At 37.4% G+C, this 19,429-nt stretch overlaps 1 protein-coding gene across 1 annotated transcript in view; it reads left to right on the top strand.

Annotated features, from left to right (window-relative positions):
- Window positions 1–19,429, top strand: part of GREB1 (growth regulating estrogen receptor binding 1) — a 55,075-nt gene that overhangs the window by 7,315 nt on the left and 28,331 nt on the right. Inside the window, exons 4-17 of the mRNA XM_054279605.1 lie at window positions 5,132–5,314; window positions 5,601–5,744; window positions 7,027–7,152; window positions 9,089–9,211; window positions 10,074–10,211; window positions 10,379–10,564; window positions 11,094–11,444; window positions 12,152–12,280; window positions 13,834–13,959; window positions 14,410–14,607; window positions 14,698–14,878; window positions 16,349–16,541; window positions 17,122–17,258; window positions 18,226–18,565. Coding sequence (XP_054135580.1) covers window positions 5,132–5,314; window positions 5,601–5,744; window positions 7,027–7,152; window positions 9,089–9,211; window positions 10,074–10,211; window positions 10,379–10,564; window positions 11,094–11,444; window positions 12,152–12,280; window positions 13,834–13,959; window positions 14,410–14,607; window positions 14,698–14,878; window positions 16,349–16,541; window positions 17,122–17,258; window positions 18,226–18,565 — 2,555 coding nt within the window. The remainder of the gene's footprint in view (window positions 1–5,131; window positions 5,315–5,600; window positions 5,745–7,026; window positions 7,153–9,088; window positions 9,212–10,073; window positions 10,212–10,378; window positions 10,565–11,093; window positions 11,445–12,151; window positions 12,281–13,833; window positions 13,960–14,409; window positions 14,608–14,697; window positions 14,879–16,348; window positions 16,542–17,121; window positions 17,259–18,225; window positions 18,566–19,429) is intronic.

Here is a 19,429-nt window from a genome sequence, read left to right as displayed (position 1 = left end):
TGACTTTTATGTGTTCTACAACAAGCCCAAATACAAAAGAGCTTACATGCTGCAAGATCTGAGGTCTCCATCTGGAAGGTGGAGATCAAATAATGTTCCTGGTCCCTAATCTAATGAAAAACTTATGTATCATAATACATAATTTAATAAAAAATTTATGTCATGCTAGCATGAGGATGGTATACCATTTGTACAGTAGGACACACTGTGGATAGAAAGGATTGTTTGTTTCAGGTTTTCATATCCCAGTGCAGGTCAAATCAGGGGAAGTAAAATTAGAAGTAGACATGAGTAGTCTGATGGTTTTGGACACATAGTGGGATATAAACCAGAACCATCACTGCTCTAAATAATCTCCTAATGTAGCACAGTGACCTCTGTGTGGCAGTAGGTTTAAACTGAAAACACGCCATATGAAGAAGGGAAATGATTTAGTGTCTTGCTTTTCAAGACAGCATAGAGGTCTTATTTTTGGTATTCTGAGTTCTGTCAAACATGTTGGCCTTTTGAAACAGCATGGAAAGTGGTCCCTTCAAGCCTTTGTAAGTTTAGAGGGAAATTGAATTGGATTCATTTTGAATTGAAATTAGCTGTCATCGGTCAGAGTATATATCCCACACTTTTAGTAAGGCTTGTTGGTGATATAGACACAGGATTTGTAACCCTTCAGCCTCACTGTTTTTTTTTTTACCTAATTTCATGTTTTTGCTCTTAATACACTGTATTTTTGTAAGGCAGCTGTTCCTCAGTACTGCCGACTTTTTTCAGAAGAGTTTATTTAAATAGAGAAGACACCAATGAGTTACCCAGTAGTTTCCTGGTTTCTTACGGGTGTTTGTGAGGCTGCCTGTGGATTGTATAAAAAGACCAGAAGAAAGCAGGAAATGTCTCAGTAGTTTCAGGGCCAGATTTTGACTTTAGATCTTGTTCCCATTTGGGAATGTTGATATTCCTCTGAGGCATGTGCCATTTTATTGATAACGCTACCAAGTTGTCCCACCAATCAAGGCAGATGTGCTTGTGATTTGAAAGCAATTTCTGTTGGAGGTTGTTTTGTTTTTTAGTTTTTACAATTAATGTATTATTCCATAGGAAGACAACCTCAGCAGTTTCTGGAAAAGACGATATTTTTGATAAGGAAAATGTCTCTAGGCATGTTCTTCATCTGATTCTGTTAATCATGTTAGATCACAAATTTAACTGCTTTGCAAAACAGATGCAGGTTTTTGCCTTTAGGAAGCTGTTTCTTGGGTTCTATGCAGTCTAAAGGAATGCTTAGATGGAGGAAGTGATCTGTGAAAGTGAGATATTTATTATTTCCTAATTAAAGCAGCAAACAAGTATCACTCCCAAAGGTTTTTTTTCTCTTCTTGTTTTGGTTTTTTTCCCTAGTTCTTGCTATTCAGGAGTGTCTCTCATGATAAACAAAACACCTATTCACCTATCATCTTCCAAAAGACCAAACAGCTGCCTACTTTCCTATCAGGAAACAAGAACTTTTTTTTTTCTGTAGGACCCTGAGGTCAGAAGGACAGAGGAAAAGATTAGTTTGCTTGCATTGTAAGCTGTATGTAAGAGGAAAACATTGTAGTATAAAATACTGTGACTGCTTCTTATAAATATGCAATGATCTGTTGGGCTTTTGTAGCAGTACTGAGTTGCCATACAATGGAGCTCTCTGCCCTGACCATATTGATTTTATTCATTTTTTAAACTTAGGACTTCAGTCTTCAAATGGAGTGGTACTGAGTAGGTGGGAAAACCATTGAGCATTGTCAGTGTTTGAGTGCCTTTTTCTATGAGTAGAACTGAAAAGAAGAAATACTTGTGGTGAAAAGTTGAAAATACAATTATTCTTTGTTTAAGCAAGCTGCAAACTTTCCACCAAAATATTAATGTTAATTAAAAGCCTATTACTCATTTAAAACAAAAACAAGAAGGAAATTTTCTACTACTTTGTGAAAGATTTGACTATGAAATATCAAGTGGATGTCCTTCCATTCTGAACTCCTCTCTTTATCCCTACACAAGCTCACTGTTGATCCAAAGGAACCATTTTATCAGTGAGAAGGTAGGTCAGGTTTCATAACCTTTTGGTGCAAGGTCCTTCTTCGGAGCACAAGGTCCCTGCTGTGGAGGAGCTTTTTAAATTATGGGCCATTGATTATTGTGATGTGAGCAAATTCAAGCAAATGCATATGACAAATCACAGATGCAATCAAGCACCTTCTGATTAAACAAACTTCAGAGGGAACAGCCTTTAGTCACAACTGAGCCGAGCTCAGTATGAACCAATGACCGAAGGGTGAAAGGCTTTTAGCCCCTAAACTCCAGGCATTGATTTCTAATTCTCCTGTGAAATCAATCCCATGACATAGATATATTGGGTCACCTTATGGCTGACCCAAGTCCCCTGACCTTTGTGCTCTCTGTAATGTATGGAAGAATATTTAATGCAGCTTGTTTATGAAACAAGCTGTCCCCTCTGTCAGCTGCTGCCTTGGGCCATGGCATGAACAGGGCATTCAGAGGAGGATGATGAAATGTTTGGGTTCTCAGTGTTACTCAATCTGCCACATGAAATGCTCTGAGCTGGGGTGGCAGAGCCCAGCAATGAGAAATGACTGAACAGCATTTTATTGCACTGGAGCTGTAAGAGCATGCTGTGTTCTATCTGTGGTTTCAGAGCTGAGCAGCATTAATGAAGAAATGGCTGTGACCAAAGAGTGTCAGTCAGAGGGAATGGATGGAAAAGGATGTTGGCAAGAGCTTGCAAGAAAGGACTGAGTCACACTCAGAGGGCTGGAGAAACTAGACATAGAAGATGATAATTTAACTTAAAAGAAAATTAAAATATAAACTTTTAAAATGTCCAAGAGTTTTTCAAAACAAGTGGACAATTTAGATCTGTTTAATCCTTACTAGCCTGACCTTATGCTATATAGAGTGTAAACTAATTTCCCTGTAGATGCTGCAGAGTTAAGAATAGGTGATAAGGGCAAAAGGTTTTTTCAGGTAAAAGTTATTGCTAAATCTAGTTTGGGCAGATGTAATTTACAGAAGTAATCTGAAAATCTGAAGTCCAAATGACAAGATTTTGTGTCTGCTATCCAACTTGGATTGAACAAATACTTTAATATATGGCTTTGTCAAGTTGCTTTTTCAAGACACTGCTAGCAAAATGGTAAAACCTAAAAAGTGTACTTTTGGAAAAAAAAAAGAGTAAATTTGAAAACATGCTCAATCTTGCAGGTGGCCGCCAGGCAAAAATTGCAGTGCTGCTGCTGTGATGCTCTGTGTGCTGCCAAATAGATGGGAAGTTTTCATTTGCCAGCAAAAGCATTTTTGATGATTTCTTAATCGGCATAAAATGCATGCAAACTCTACAGCTTTTGCCACATCCATTCTAATTTTGTTTCCTTTTGTTGTTGCTTTTATTGCAGCTACTCAAGGCTCTGTGATGTTAGACAGATGCTTTTGTGCTGACTGATATAACACAGAGGATTCTGCAGAGTCATGACTTGTCCTGATTTTATGAGTCACAATGACTTTTATCATCCTACTGACTAGGATCAGAGAGATAATAGGCAGCTTTCAATGGTTGTTAGCCACTTGTTCCCATGGATACCAGACCAATCTCCACATCAACTTTAGTTTTTAATAAATTCTTCTGAACCTTTTGAAAACTAATGAAAGTGCTCGGGTTGAAAACCAAACAACAGGTGTTTACAGAGAATTATGTTTCAGTGTTTGTACTTTACAAAAAGAAAAAAAGCATTGATCATTAGTTTGTAAATTTAATTGTTTGAGATATGTGATGGGAATTATAAATTTCATAAATGTCTCTTAATTTGATTTACCATATTATTGATCCTTTACTCCAGTTTTTTCTTGGACAATGGTATTGTCCACCTTATGTGTAATATATTTCCTTTATTTTTACTGTGTTTCAATTCACTGAATAGAAAGGAATGCTTAGATGGAGGAATAGACCCTGAATAGACCCTTTTCAATTCCTGTTATTACACATAAAAATGTACATTACATATGATTAAAATTAAAGAAAAGTTCATACTTCAGGTCATGTGTAGGGAACAGAGAGAAAATTTCCATGGGGAAGATTATCTTCTAATTGCTCAGTATAAGATGAGAATAATAATAATAATAATAATATTTTCAGATAGTTGCATTAGTCTGATGAAGATGAAAATGTCTTAAGAAATACTTTGTAAAATGGGCAAAAGAAAGAAGAATCTTGAGGCAGCTGTGTGAGCAGAGCCCTTTATTTACGATGCTAATGACATCAGCACATGAGCCCCTTGCTGAGGCCCAGGCTGTGTATCTCAGAATGAGAGGAAATGGCAGTATCCCTGGAAATGCCCCATCAAGCCTGAGTACAAAAAGCTTTACGGGGAAGGACTGTGTCTCTGTTGTGTCTATAAAGTTGCAGACACTTTGTTCTTGTAATCATAAATAGTTTCAACTGCTGTGAAGTGCTGACACAGTCCAGCCATAATTTGACAAAGCTGTTTTAATTTAATTGCCCAGGAATCCTTTAGTAGTTTCTCCTCTCTAAAACAGTGTCTGTAGCAGGAACTTGGTACTGAAATATGTTTAGATCTATCTAAATATGGTAGGTTATATATACTTAATTTCTTGAGACTTAATTGCATCTTTCATTGAATTGAGTGAAGTGAAATTCAGTGAAATTGAATGTATGTCAATGAAAACTGAAAGAGAAGTGAAGCATGTATGTGCTGTGGTGCTGAATAGGGCTGGGGTTAAGCAATTGACTCAGAGCTCTTCAGTCAGACACTTTTCACAGGTAGGTAATAAATAGGAATTGTGATATTTTTCTATGGGAGAAAATGGAAAATATGGCCCATTTTATTTGTTTTTTAAATGTGGGGCCATGTTTTTGCAGTCTGTTATCTAAAGTGCAATACACTTTGTGTACAAAGTGCAAATACTTTTTTTGAGGAAAACAGTAATAAAAATTTCACTTTCTGAAAAAACCAACCCAAAACCCCAAACCTAAATACAGCCTTTTCTCTGGAAATAGTCATGTTTGAATGTTATTAATAGTGACCCACCTATCTCATTGGATTATGTGTATTGTTTATTTTATCAGGCTTCTCTGGCAATTGTGTTGGCTGTGGCAAGAAGGGTTTCTGCTACTTTACAGAATTCTCAAATCACATTAATCTTAAACTGACCACTCAGCCCAAGAAACAGAAACACTTAAAGTATTATCTGGTCAGGAATGCACAGGGAGCTCTGACCAAAGGATCTGTAATCTGCTGGAAAGGGGCAGGTAAGATAATGAAGCTGTCTTCCTCGAGCTCTGGTTTTCATCATCCAAGCTTAGCTATTATGGGGTCTGGTGTCTGTGTAAAGCCTGAGAGATCCTTTGAAAGACTGTCTAAAGCCAGGTGACTGCTGGAGCAGCTGTAAAAGCCATTGTCTGACCTAATATGAGCCTGGCATGTCTGAAGACATTGGTTCCTTCATTCCAAGTGCTGTAACCTCTAAGCAATTCATGTGTGAAATTATCAGAGAGATAAAGAAAGTTCTTTTTTTTTTTTTTTTTTTTTGTTAAGAGTTCAGAGGCCGGCAGTCTTCAACCAGTACCTGCTCAAGCACCTTGTTCCAATTGCCAGAAAGCTCAGGCCTCTCAGGAAGCACCTCCAGTGAGCCTCTCCCACCTGCAAATGCCAGTGCTCCAGCTGGGACTCAGCCAACAGGTACCTCTTGGAGGGAAAACATGCTGGGGTTCCACTTCCACTTAACTCCTCTGTGCTTGCGTATTTGGGTGCTTGTACTTGTGTGAAAGCAAAGACAAACAAACAAGTGAGCACATTGCCTAATAAAACAAGCTGAATAGAATTAGACATCTATTACAAACAAAGAAAGCAATTATTCTTTGAAGGCTTCTCGCTGTCCATTTTCTCACATCAGGTTTGTGTATAAAAGGTTAGCAAATAGTCAATAGGTGTTCTGCAGGTTACTCACAGCTGAACGAAATCAGAATGCTTTAAAAAGGCTTTATTTCTGAAGTGTTTTTCCAGCTGTCACTTGTCTGGTCACAGATGACAACTGTTACAGCATCCTGTGTAATTTTAGCTTTTTTTGTCTGATCCATTCTATTTTATGCTATGACCAGAATCCTTTTCAAAACAGACAGTATATGGGCATCAGCTTGAAAGCTTATGAATTTTTTCTTCTGCTGAGAAAAGTGACTTTAATATTAAAAAACAAACTAATGGTTAGTATCTGTAACTTTCCTTGTATTAAAAATTCTTTTTCTGACCTTTACTTTTCCATTAACTTGACATAAATTAAATGTGATAGATGACAGAGGCTAGAGTGATCTCTCTGAGCTTCTTATAATGAAAACAGCTCTTTAGTGTCTTGTGACTGTTACAGGTTTTTCCTGGGTTTTTACACAGGGGAGCTGAGCTGAAGCACAGCTGTAGTTGTTATGTTCTATATATTCTCTGTGTGAGATAGAAGCCTGTTAAATAGTTGTGATCTGGAGTACTGGTGCCCTTCCAGAACAAATCATCAATCTATGGTGACAGATTGTCTTTTTCTTTTCTCAGATTTTACAAAAAAAGCTACATTTATTACAAACATATCAAACATATTAGGCTTGAGAATTTTTTTTTTTCTTAATGCAGCACAGTTCAAAAATCTTAGAGAAGGATTGGGATGGAGGCTTAGTAAATTTTAAACATGTCTCTTTTGCCTGGTTCTTGAGTAAACTTTATGTAAGAGCCAGGGTCATGCAAAGAAGTTGTAGTTTCTGACATATGCATTTAATTGAAGAATCAGATTTTGCCCAGGCACTTAATTGGGAGTAGGAGGTCAGAAGTGGATTGTTTCATTCATTCATTGTATTCACTCTTGGGCAGAACCCAATGGCTCTATTCAAGTAAATGATGAAATGATTTATTTGTTGTATCAGCTGAGGATCTTGACTTAGAAATGTTTAATGTGAACACTTTGGGTTTTTTTCCTTGTCAGCTGCAGCTGTAGATCACATCCCTTCAACAGCTGCATTCAGCTCAGCAGTTTATAATGGCAAGGAATCACCTAAACAACAGATGATGAAAAATAACCTGTCTGCTCTGACAAGACCTTCAGTGCTAGGTATTTGTATGGATTTGCTGTTTAATAACCCTAAACTCTATGTGTATAACAGAAGCATTGAACAAATGATATCATGATTGTAATTTCCTGAATGAATAGAAATTACCATTCCCTTCCAAGTCCTTTCTGACCACAATACTGTTTTCTGTATTAATTTCCAGGGAAAAAATTTCTTTAGATGTTTTCAGCCACAGTTTTGTTACAGTTCATAATATTAGCTGGATGTTTTCCTCATATTTACAGTTCATTAATTTAATAGAGACACAGACCAGATTCTGAACCCAGGTTCTTAAGGAATGTGTCAGTTTGCATTGATTTCACCAACAGATTTTGTGAAGGGAATTAAGGAATATTTATTAGTAATCACTTATAGGATGATTCCTATTGCACTTCCTATTGAACTGTTGCACCTCACTTTGGGATGGAGAGCTAGACTTTGTCAACCAGCTCCAAATTCAATAAATTGTCCTCACTATAGCATTATTATTAGGATTGTTGTTAATTGTTTTCTGTCCCAAACTGTGTCACTGGCTTGTATAAGGAAGAAAATTAGTTTTCACTATGGCTAGACACAAACTATAGCTCTATTTTAGGGTAAGTCTTCCCAGGTTTCCCTGCTGACATCACAGACAAATTCTCTGCCCATTCAGGCTCTTAATCTCTTTTTTCCATGCAGCAGCCCATTATTGCTAATTCATTTCATAAGGATTTATTTCACATATCAACATATCTGCACGAAAGAGCACAGCACTGCCAAATAAAAAATCCTTTGTATTGCTCAAAGTATCTTGTGACTTTGTCCCAGGCAATGCCAGGAATCCAAGCGAAAGGATGAGCAGCAAAATGGCCAAAGGCTGCCCTCGCGTGGCAAAAGTGTCAGGGACAAACTCACTGGAAATCTGTGTCTGAGGGTCTGCTAGAGAACCATCTTCTTCTAGATCTGAAGGCCTCGGTTTTTTTTTTTTTTTTTTTTAATTTTAATAAATTTTTAAAAATTAAACCCGCACTTTTTATATTAAATTCTTATGTTGCCTTGCATTTTATGTAGGACTAACTGTTCTGCCAGGAGGTGCAGCCTTGGCAGGGTGAAGCAGTGCTATGACCTTTGGTAGTCATGTCCAGAAGCAGAAATAGCTCAGTCCTGTGAGTTTCTGAGCAATTCCTGGAGGACCATTGACTCCCAATAATTGGAAATTCATGATGTTAGTGGAGGCTCATCATTCTAGGAGTTTGCAGGAGTGCACAAGGAGACTCAAGAAAATGATGAAAGAAAATAAAAGAAGTTAGTCATCAGGATCTCCTAGAGAAACTGTGAGAAAATTGCTTTCACAGAAAAAAAAAAAAAATTGAAGGTATTCATCAGTAGGAGGAAGGTGTAGAAGTAGTTTGATAGGAGTTGATATGGGATAGAAAAACCCCAAAGATGGAATCAGCAAGAAGTGGCAAAAATCCACTTTTTTCCACTTTTTTTTTTCCCACTAAATGGGAAAATTGTTGAAAAGAACTCAGATGTTTATTGCTATTATTCTGAAACCCTTGGGAATATTATTTTTTAGTAAGTTACATGTAACACTATGTCATGTGTTCAGAAATAAAATGAGCAAAATGCCCACAGTCTTGACTTCAAAATATTAATACTTTTAAGGATTCTTAGTATGTCTCCTACTATACTTATAATGTACTTTTCTTAGTAGAGAGAAAGCATTGGTATAAGATAGGAAAATCTGGATAATTAGGAGTTCTCTGCTCCAGAAATTTCCAAGAAATTTAATCAGGACACAACAAAATAAAATAAACCACGCAAATTATTATATTCATAGACTTGATCTTTTCTACTACCGTACTCATAGAATACATTCAGTTTATCAAAAAATATTGAATTACCATGCACAAAACCTGTATATATTTTATTCTAATATTTCTCTGAAACATTTAGGCACATTAACAAATTCAGGGCCTCCAAAAAAGCGCCATAAAGGTTGGTCACCAGAATCTCCATCATCCACTGAAACTTGGAACTTGCAGCTCAATCCACAGGCTTCAAACAGAATTAAAAATGGTAAGCTATACCCAAAGTAATGATTTTGTCTCATTATTCAGAAAATAATGGGTGGAGGGAGGCATTATTTTAAAGACATGCAGATTCATATGAGAGATTTCTCTGTGCGTACCTAGATGCTTTTTTTCCATTGGTTTTGAGGCTCTGAGCCTAACTCTCCTTAGGTTCCAGTCACTGAGTCATTAAAAAATACCAACAGATGCCTGGATCCATTTTTAGACACAAAAACACCTTAGGAATATTAAAATTAGTATAATAACTCAAGTCCATGATAGCAGTACCGTTCATTGTTTCAATTATTTGTCAAAATATTTGTGGCACTTGGATTTTAAAGTCTAGATACAGACAAGAGTGGCATGCAGTGAAACAAACCCAGTTTCCCCAAAATATTTTCTTTTAATGTACTATTTTTAATATTAAAATTACCATAAAGAAGTTATGCCTGAGCAAATATTGAATCATGTTTTTTCCTTTCTTCTTATAGCAATAAAAACTGTTTAGAATGAGTGAAACTAAATATATCACATAGAACTCACAAATCATAACTATACATGTAATCACAGCTACACAATATCACATAGGTCTCTCTATTTATGCATTCATACCTGGAAGTGTTTATTTATAAAAGTTTCAAAATTTTTAGATGCATTTGTGTTGTCCAGTGTTGCAGTGACATAATTAGTCCTCCAAGACACTGAGCACAATAGTGTGGGTTGTAGTAACAGGTCATGAGCTGTTTGATGGAGCCACAAAAACCAGTTAATGCTGATAGCAAATGTGAGTATGAGATGATGCTGAATACCTTCTCTTTGAGGAAATCCTTACCAGACTAAGTCCAGTAATAATTTGTCTAAAATTTCAGATGGAGGAAGCCTGTCATCTTTACCACATTCTGCTTTGGTGGGACCAGCCTCCTCTCCAATGGTGGGCTCAGGAGAACCAGTCTCAGTTCCTGACAACTTGCTGAAAATCTGTAAAGCAAAACCAGTTATTTTTAAAGGTAAATCCCCCAATCCCACAATAAGGACTCTATTTTTTGCAAGAGATGTAAAGATATATCCCACTCCTAAACACTATCTATTTCAAAAGGGTAACTATTAAAACTGTTTAATGCACATATGAAAAATGATGAAATTAATGTGATGTGTACATACATTTATTTTGTAGGTCATGGAAACTTCCCATATCTCTGTGGGAATATTAATGATGTGATAGTGAGTCCTTTGCTGTATACCTGTTACAGAAATTCACAGTCTTTATCTAGAGCATATGAACAATATGGTGCATCCACAATACAGCCTATTTCTGAGGAAATGCAGCTGTTGCTGACTGTCTACTACCTTGTTCAACTAGGTAAGATTGTTCTACATCCAGGCAGACTACATTGAATGTATTACATGCAGGCAAATGAGAAGGGGAATATTAGGGCAGGACAGTAGTAAATATAAGTCTTTGATAATATGATATTAAACTATTTCATTCATGGCTATGGAAGAAAATGAAGTGACTATGTTTTGAAGGCCAGACAGATTGAGTTATAAAAATACAAAGTTTGTTTTCTGCATCTGGGACCTCAGCAATGAAAATTAAAGGAAAAGAGCTGTAATTCACTGTTCTTGCAGACAATCTGGTTTAGAAGTATGCTGAGACAGGCAGTACTCAACCTCTTAAATATTTCTAATTACTGGTACTCAGGTTCAAATTAGGGCAGCTTTATCTGAGTATGACAAAGGCATTTCAAAATGAAAAATTTGCTTTTCATCTACTAAAGGCAACAGAGTCATGCATGCAGAAATCTGAAGCATGGTTTTAAAAAAAAGTTTTTAACTGAGGAGTTTTGTTTGTTTCATAATCTTTCCCTCTTATTATTATTTTTTTTAAGCTGCAGACCAGGTGCCCTTGATTGAGGATCTGGAGCAGATATTCATGCGCTCGTGGCGGGAGTCGCACCTGTGTGAAATCCGCCAGTACCAGCCGGCTGCTCCCCAGCCCTTCCCGCAGCTGCCCGGCCCCATCGCCCCGGTGAGCTCAGCCCAGCTGCCCTGGCTGGCAGGGCTGGCAGCCAGCTCCTGCAACGACAGTGTCCACATCATTGAGTGCAGCTACTCCCTGGCTGAAGGGCTCTCAGAAATGTTTAAGCTCCTCATGGAAGGAAAGCTAACGAAGACAAACTATGTGGTGATCATATGTGCCAGTAGGAGCCGAGCCATTGACTCCTGCATTGTGATAACAGGTAATATCCCAAGGATCTATCTCCTTGCAAACCAGAGCGGTTCAGTGCTGTGAGGGGTTTGGTTGGAGTTCCAGTGAGCTGCCTCACAAAGCAGAGCTTTGGCCAACCAGTAATGGGCTTTGATGAAGCCAAGCTGACCCTGCGCAGCTGGGTCTCTCCACAGCCACCTTCTGCCTGTGTTGCCCATTTTCTCACCAAAGCATCTCAGCCAACTAGGCTGCAGACAAGAAATAGTGAATTACAGCACACACAGTGCATAGAGCTCTCCTGCTCTGTGCAACTGGGATATTGCTGCAGGGAACCTTTCCTTAGCTTCTAAAAGATGGTCTTTCAACGTCTTTCCCTTCAACAACCTGCTCACAATTAAATAAATTATCTGAATGGCCATTCAAAGATTCAATGTGATTGTAAGATAGTTGGCAATTCCTTTCAATATTATTTAGTCTTTTTTATATCCTGTATCAACGAATACTTTCCAAACTGGGAATGAAATACAAAGAATTGTAAAATATGAATCTATTTTACATGTGTCTGGTGCATACATGTGTTGGAGATATAAAAGACTCATCTCTGCCATTTTTGTATGTGTGGTATTCATTTAGTTGTAGAGTATTTTTATTATGACTTAGAGGAACATTCTTAACTAGTTTGAAGAGTTTTCAAAATTCCTTTTTTTTTTTTTTTTTTAAATTTTTTTTGTCTTTTAGGAAAGTATCAGGCAAGAGTTCTGTCTGAGAGCATGCTCAGTCCTTCAGACTACCAGAAAGAAGTTAACTATCAGCTGGTCACAGGGAAGGTGGAAACTCTGGGGTCCTTCTTTAGCACACTCTGCCCAGGTACCTAACAAATTGTAAAGAGGCATGTTTCCAAATCCCTGAAACTTCTAAATCTGGGAAAACACCTGTGCTCATTTCCTTACCAGAAGGAAGACACTCTTAGAAATACATGAAAAATGCAGGATAAAGTTATGAAAGTACAGTTGAATTGAAATTCCTCCTAAAAGCGTCAGTTTCTAAAATCCATTGGTTTCATAAAAATAGGCCAGTAAACAGCTGAGCATATTATTCTTAACTATGCAAATCCATCCTTACATTACATAAATCCATATGCATATGAATGTATAAATTCTTTTGCCCTAAGCATTTAGAGCAGAATAGATCAGAGCTATTTTATGAAAGATGGGATTTGCCCCTTCAACATTCCATACTTTAAACCTGATTGTGATGCCTGGGACAGAGAGGAAAATTGCAGAGAGACTGGATCATTTTTTAAGTGAGTGTACTGAGAATTACAACAGGCAGGATTATGTGGGGATAGATCAAGCTGTGTGGAAGGTTAAATCACAACTAGGGAAAATGCAGCATATTTGTCAGGATTAATGAGATGTCACAGTCTTCTTTGCCATTCACATCATGTTGGTAAATAGATCACAAGAACCCTTCTGAATGCGTCATGGTCTTTTGAGTGGTCACTTAAGGGAATCTAATTTTCCTTAAATCATCTTGCAGTCATGTATTGTTTATCTTAGTATCTTCAAAGCATGGTTCTCAAAATCAGAGAACCACAGAGAGATATAGAGTTCTCTGCAGCTGCTATTGTTTAGCAACATTATTGTTTAGTTGTTATTGTTTAGCTGTTGTGTAGCAGAACAGGTAAATGAGCATCCTAAAAATAGTTGTCACCCATATTCACTGGACTGCTCTGCATCTCAGAGGGCCCTGCCCTTCTGAGCTCACTGCAGACATGATCAAACATCTTTTCCACTGCTGAGAAAATACTAATGCCTGGATCAGGCACATTGTACTCTGCACAGCTTTCATCTCTAACTAGGGCCCCGGCTCTATAGAAATGGGTATGTTTGCAGATATGCAATACTTCAATAAAATACACCTTGCTTGCTTCAGCATTGACTCGTGTTTTTCTTTTGGCTGTATTAGAAATTATTTTTCTTTCTGTCTCTCAAAAATGTTAGAGTTTTAAAAATGTTTATCAGATGTTTCTCAACTTCCTTGTAATCCTTGTTAGTGAACAGTATGGATCCATGGTCTGAACATAAACTAAGCCAGTTTCATGTCATTGTTGTTGCTGGTTTGCATCAAGGCCTTAAGGTTAGTTTTCTACCACATTCCATAAATGTCCTAGCTGGTCTGCAGAGAGGGTTTGTCATTCTCTGGTCTGGTTTTCATTTTACTAGTGATACTCTGTAAAAAGAGATGCAATAGAAAATAACAACAGGGTTCCTGTATAAAACAGCCAATAAGCCAAGGGCAGGATAGCTAGCAAATATATATATATATATAAAGTTTTTAAGATTTACAAAACAAAATCAATATGAAATGCAGATCTTATTAACACGGATGTTTATTCCACTATCCCTTCCCTTTGACAGAGGGTGACATTGATCTTTTGCTGGAAAAATTTTATCAAGAAAACCAAGGGCACATCTCTTCATCGCTTTCTGCTTCAGTGAATAAACCAACAGCAGTGAATGGAGCTGGAACAGCTGTGTGTACAAGTGAGTAAGGAGGATGTTCTAAAGAGGTAACAGAGTAGGGCACTGGACACCAAGTTCTGGGTGCACAGTGAGATCCCTCTGGGCAGAGCCCAGAAAGGAGAGGTCCTGAGGCAAACTGCAACTCATGTCTTGGAATATTCAGATTTACACTGATGGATGTTCTGCTTCATTCCACTGGTGTTACAGTGTTTGAAGCTGTAAGTTTTACTTCTTTGGTAGCAGAATGCTATTGTTTAAATTCACTTTTAGGTCTCAGACACTTTACAGGACCAGTATGTCCAAATGCAGAAAGATTTCTTCGCATATTCTCTATAGATTTTCATAAATGAACTCCTGTAAATAAGCAAAATACTTTAAAGGGTAGATCAGTTACTCTTTGCCAGACTCTTAACATTTTACATTAGATTGGACTTTGGGCATATATCTAAACAGAATTTTGCCTTTTTCCAGGTTATGAGATTGAACGACATCAAATCCGTCCATTCCAGCTAGCAGTGGCTCAGAAATTGCTGTCTCATATTTGCTCAATTGCTGACTCCAGCACTCAAAATCTTGATTTGGGCTCCTTCGAGAAAATTGATTTCTTGATTTGTGTTCCACCCTCTGAAGTGACTTACCAACAGACTTTATTTCATCTCTGGCACTCAGGTGCTCATTAGTTAGCTTTATTTTAGATTTACACAATATTCTTAGATGTAGTCATTTTCAGAAATACTGACACTTGTTCTGTTCTTTTAGGTATATTATTAGAACTTGGATTAGAAAAGGAACACCTTACAAAGCAGAGAGTGGAACAGTATGTTATGAAATTAGATGCAGAAGCCCAAATTAAATTCAAAATCTTTTTACAAAACTCTATGCAGAATCCACACACACTGTTTGTCCTAATCCATGATCACGCACACTGGGATCTAATGAGGTAAGAAAATTGAAACTTGTTTTTAGAGAAATTATTATTATCTGCATTATCTCTCAGGATTAATTTTCAGATTTATCCCTTCCTTCATCTTTGTTTGCAACTTTCTGCTAGCTCTACTTCCCCATGCATTGAATAAACATGTTTTAAGGTCCTTCATGATTTAGTCTTACCCTGCTTATTATATTGTGCCTCAGTAGAACATTTCAGCTTTTTTTGCTCCCCATTCTTATCTACTTTCATTACAGCTATTATTTTTTTTGGCTGTTTGTCCTTTGTTCAGTGAAAGTACACAGAGCTCCTCATCCTCTGTTACTGTCCTCTGGGCTGTAAAATTTGCAAAACCTCAACCCAGTGAGTAGAAAGTGGTGAGCCAACACTGCTGCCTATTTTTTTAACTGACTGGAAGTTTTGCAGTTCTTTTCTATCCAAAATCAATGACTTGTAAGAATTGAAAGCTTCTGTGGATTCTTAGTGATGCCAGGTAGAGTTCTGAGGAAAAGAGAAAGGTTCCTGTCCAGTGTTTACCAAGTTCCCCATCAGCTCACTCACATAACTCATTGCTTCCCTCTTCCCTCACAGAGCTCTGTTTCCATAGATTCTCAACAACCTGCCTGCTGACAAGTGGGGCTGCTTTTGCTGTCTGGTTCTGAGGCTCTTGGGGAGGTTGGAAAACATTCTGAACTCCAGAAACACCAACATATTCCAACTTTGGGATTGTGGTAGTGTTTCTGAAACCAAACACTGGAATCTTACTTGTGAATGCAGGTTAACAAAGATGACTTTCAATGAAACTGCATCTGAGGGTTTCCTGTTCAGCTTCCCTGTCTTGGGAACTTACATGGACTTTTACAGCTGTCCCAGCCTTTGAGGCATTTATTCATTCATTCCTTGAGCGGTAGGGATGTACCTATGTTGCTGCTCAACTCTGTTTTCTGTCTAATAAAGATAAATAGGCAGGTAAATGCCAAAAATTCAATTAATTTGGACTGAAATTTTGCTCAGGAGCAAGGAATTGACTGTCAGTATTCCATGATACTGTGATTTGCTCTAAGAATAACTATTCATTTTTTCTCTTTTTCTATCATACTGACTTATCATCTGTACTTTTCTATCTTGATTTTGTAGGTTAGAACTATCCTTTGTTAAGGGCAGCACTAACAATCTGACCAAAGTTACTACAGGACTATGTCTATTGGTAACTTCCACGTTAGCTTCCTTTCCTACTTTATCTCTCATATTCTGGTAGCGGCAAGGGATTGGTAATTTGCTAGTTAGACAGCTTATCAGAATCACCAAAATTTTTACTTGCAGTGAAATAATTTACATTTTCTTCTCTGCAACAATTTCAAGGTCCAAGAAGAATCCTAAATTCCTGTAACTTTGATTTCACATCCAGGTTTAAGCTATTACAGACACAAATATTCCGTTTTGCTGATCACTTTGGAGAGTTCTGGGTTTCTTTTTTTGCAGTGCTATGCATAGTCTTTATCCTCAAACAGAGCTGTCGGCGGGACTTGTTGATAGACTGTTGAACTGCAGGGAGGTGAAAGAGGCACCAAATATTGTGACCCTCCACGTGACTTCCTTCCCCTACGCGCTGCAGACACAGCACACTCATATCAGCCCTTACAATGAGATCCACTGGCCTTCTTCATACAGCAATGTAAGATGGATGCTTTGAGGTGCTTTTCTGAGCTTTTCATGAGTTATTTTCCATTTATGTACTTAATAAAACAATGAAGTCCCCATGATTTTTGTAAACAAGAGTGAAGTTTGCATGACATCCTGTTCAGTCTGTGGCAAGGTAATTTTTCCTTTTTTGTCCTTTCTAGCTTTCTTTTTCTTTATTCCTTTTATATTTTCCATAAACTTTAGTAGCTCTGCTCAATATTTTTGAGCTACATAAATGGAAATCATCTTCAGTTCTGTCTTTAGTGCATTACTGCATAAATATATGTGCATACATGGATTTTCTTCATATATGTGCATATTTAGTTTATATAGCTGGTCTGTCTGTGTGTTTGGATTTATGAGGAGAGAGAAAGAAATGAGGAAAAATTTGGTGAAATTTTCATTCTCTCAAAATAGCTAATTCTGTTTCTTTCTCTTCTTGCTTTAATATGTCTGAGTAGATGTATGTTTATTAGAGAATGTAAGTATATTAAGATACCAATAGTTAATCACTCATAAATTAATTATTGATAGACTTTATCCTTGTATTTTGATTGCTTCATTTGCTCTAGGGTGTAGATTTATACCATGAAAACAAGAAATACTTTGGACTGTCAGAGTTCATTGAGTCCACCCTCTCTGGACATAGCATTCCACTGCTCCGGTACGACAGCTCTTTTGAAGCAATGGTCATGGCTTTGGGAAAGAGGTATGGGGCCCTCCTTTGCTTCACATGGGAAACTTGGGAAGTCCTTTTTATGGCCTTGAGTAATTAGCTAGAAGACCATTTTATTTATTTATTTATTTTACTTCTCTCTGTCTTACACATCATTTACATATGCAAGGCATTTCACCTGCTCTAATTTTCTCCTATGTATTTAGTAAATACTGGGCCTGCAGTGTCATCAGTTGAGGCTGTCTCTTACTATGAGCATGCACACTGCTTAGCCCAATTTACAATATGTTCTTGTTGTGACCTGTAACTCCTCTATATTGTAATAATCTACCATTGTATCATCACATAATTTTAAATGTGTTATTACTTTTGTCCAATATTATCACTTGCTGGCCCTGGCTGATTTTGATTTTGAGTATACTGCACTTGGAACACAAAGAGAAGTTAGATACATCACTGTGGCAGGTACACATAAATCAGAAATAAAATCTTCACAGCAAGCCATAGTCACAATTCTGAGCAAGCCATTGCTGCCTACATATTCAGTCCTCTTGAACACAAGAGTAAATTGGTTCAGGGCTTCACTAATAAAACAAGAGAAACACCCAATCTTTCTCTGCCCCTTAAGAATGGCACACAATTAAGAATACTATTCTTATTGATAAGAAAATGTAATTTTGTTTGACGCTATTACTGAGTGCCTCCACTAATATTGTATGATAAATTTTGTAACAGCAGTAAGGTATGGATAAACTAAAGTGATGTAACTTTACTGGACTACTTGCTTTGTAAACTTTTATGAGGAGAAATGATGAGACAACATCAGTTCTGATTGTGAAATGGTGCCTTGCAAATACTCTACAACTGCAATTGATGAGATTCTGTTGTATAGTAGATACAAAGGATTCATTACAGGAGAAAATCCTGAGTTTACTATATTTTGTAAAAAATAACTTTTTCGCATCACCCTTTATACTCTTTAATTCACCATTTATTTCAGGTTCCCCAGATTACACAGTGCAGTGATAAGGACTTTTGTCCTCATCCAACACTACTCTGCAGCTATGATGGCAGTGTGTGGTCTTTCTCAGATGAAGAATTACACCTCAGTTGAAACTCTGGAAATCACCCAAAATCTAATAAACTCTTCAAGGCAATGTCCTAGTGGCCACGGCCTCATGGTCGTGTTGAGAATTCCATGTGTCCCTCTGGCTGCAGTGGCATATGAACGTCTGTATAATGTAAGGGAAAGACTAGCCCTTGAAGATAGCTTTGAAATAATCCTGGGAAATCCTAATTCTGGAATCACCATTGGGAAGCACTTTGTGGAACAACTGAAGGTAAATTGCAGAATGGCATGTGCTGGGAAGCTTCCTTAGATGGGTAGGTGGGAAGACTTTACTGGTGACAGTTATAGCCATGAGCTGAAGTGTGCAGTCCTAAAGTAAAACCAAAAACTGCAATGAGGAGCATGACTTTTACCTTTTACACATACTCTCTGTGACACCTCTCCTGTCCTGCCTGTGGTTAATGCTCAGTGAAGTATTAACTAATACAGTTAGCACTTGACTTCCAGTAGCAACCCTCAGAAACAGCCGAAATGCTTTTATCTAAAGGGACTATGAGAAATACATTAAAAAGCCAAATAAAATGTTCAGTTTTAGCTAAATATTCTCACAAAAACATCACAGTGCAAAAAGGTTTTAATCAGTGACTAGTTGATAGTTAAATTATTCTTGTCATCAGCAGGGGACTGAAAGACCGATTTGCTTGATCAGTGATGGTAGTTATGGATCCTAGAGCAGCCCGGTGTTCACAGTTTGGGATTTTATGCTTTCTGAATCATGTTTTGGTTTATGGATTAATTTATATCCTTTAAGTCCAGAAGCGTGGGTCATCTGTTTAAAAAAAGTGTCCTTTACTCTTCATAAAATTACCATCTTCTGATCTCCAAGGCAAAAATGTATTTCCTCTAGAATGTTGTAATATCTATATATGTTACACTGTTTACTCCGTTTGATCCAATACATTAGATGAAGTCATTTGAGATCCAGAGCCTAATGCTGATCTCATTCTGCTATTAATTAGGCACCACTTACCCTGAAAAATCAGAATTAGTTCTGAGTCACATCCTGATTATGTTCTCTGACACATATAGAGGGGAACATGAGTAGATGTCGGAGGTGAGTTGTTGCACTGTTGAT

Source organism: Melozone crissalis, unplaced genomic scaffold, assembly GCF_028551555.1.
Source record: "Melozone crissalis strain CALT ecotype California unplaced genomic scaffold, PUWL_Pcris_2 ptg000027l_1, whole genome shotgun sequence".
Taxonomy (NCBI): domain Eukaryota; kingdom Metazoa; phylum Chordata; class Aves; order Passeriformes; family Passerellidae; genus Melozone; species Melozone crissalis.
The sequence above is the reverse complement of the archived record's forward strand: the minus strand, read 5'-3'. Positions and strand labels throughout refer to the sequence as shown.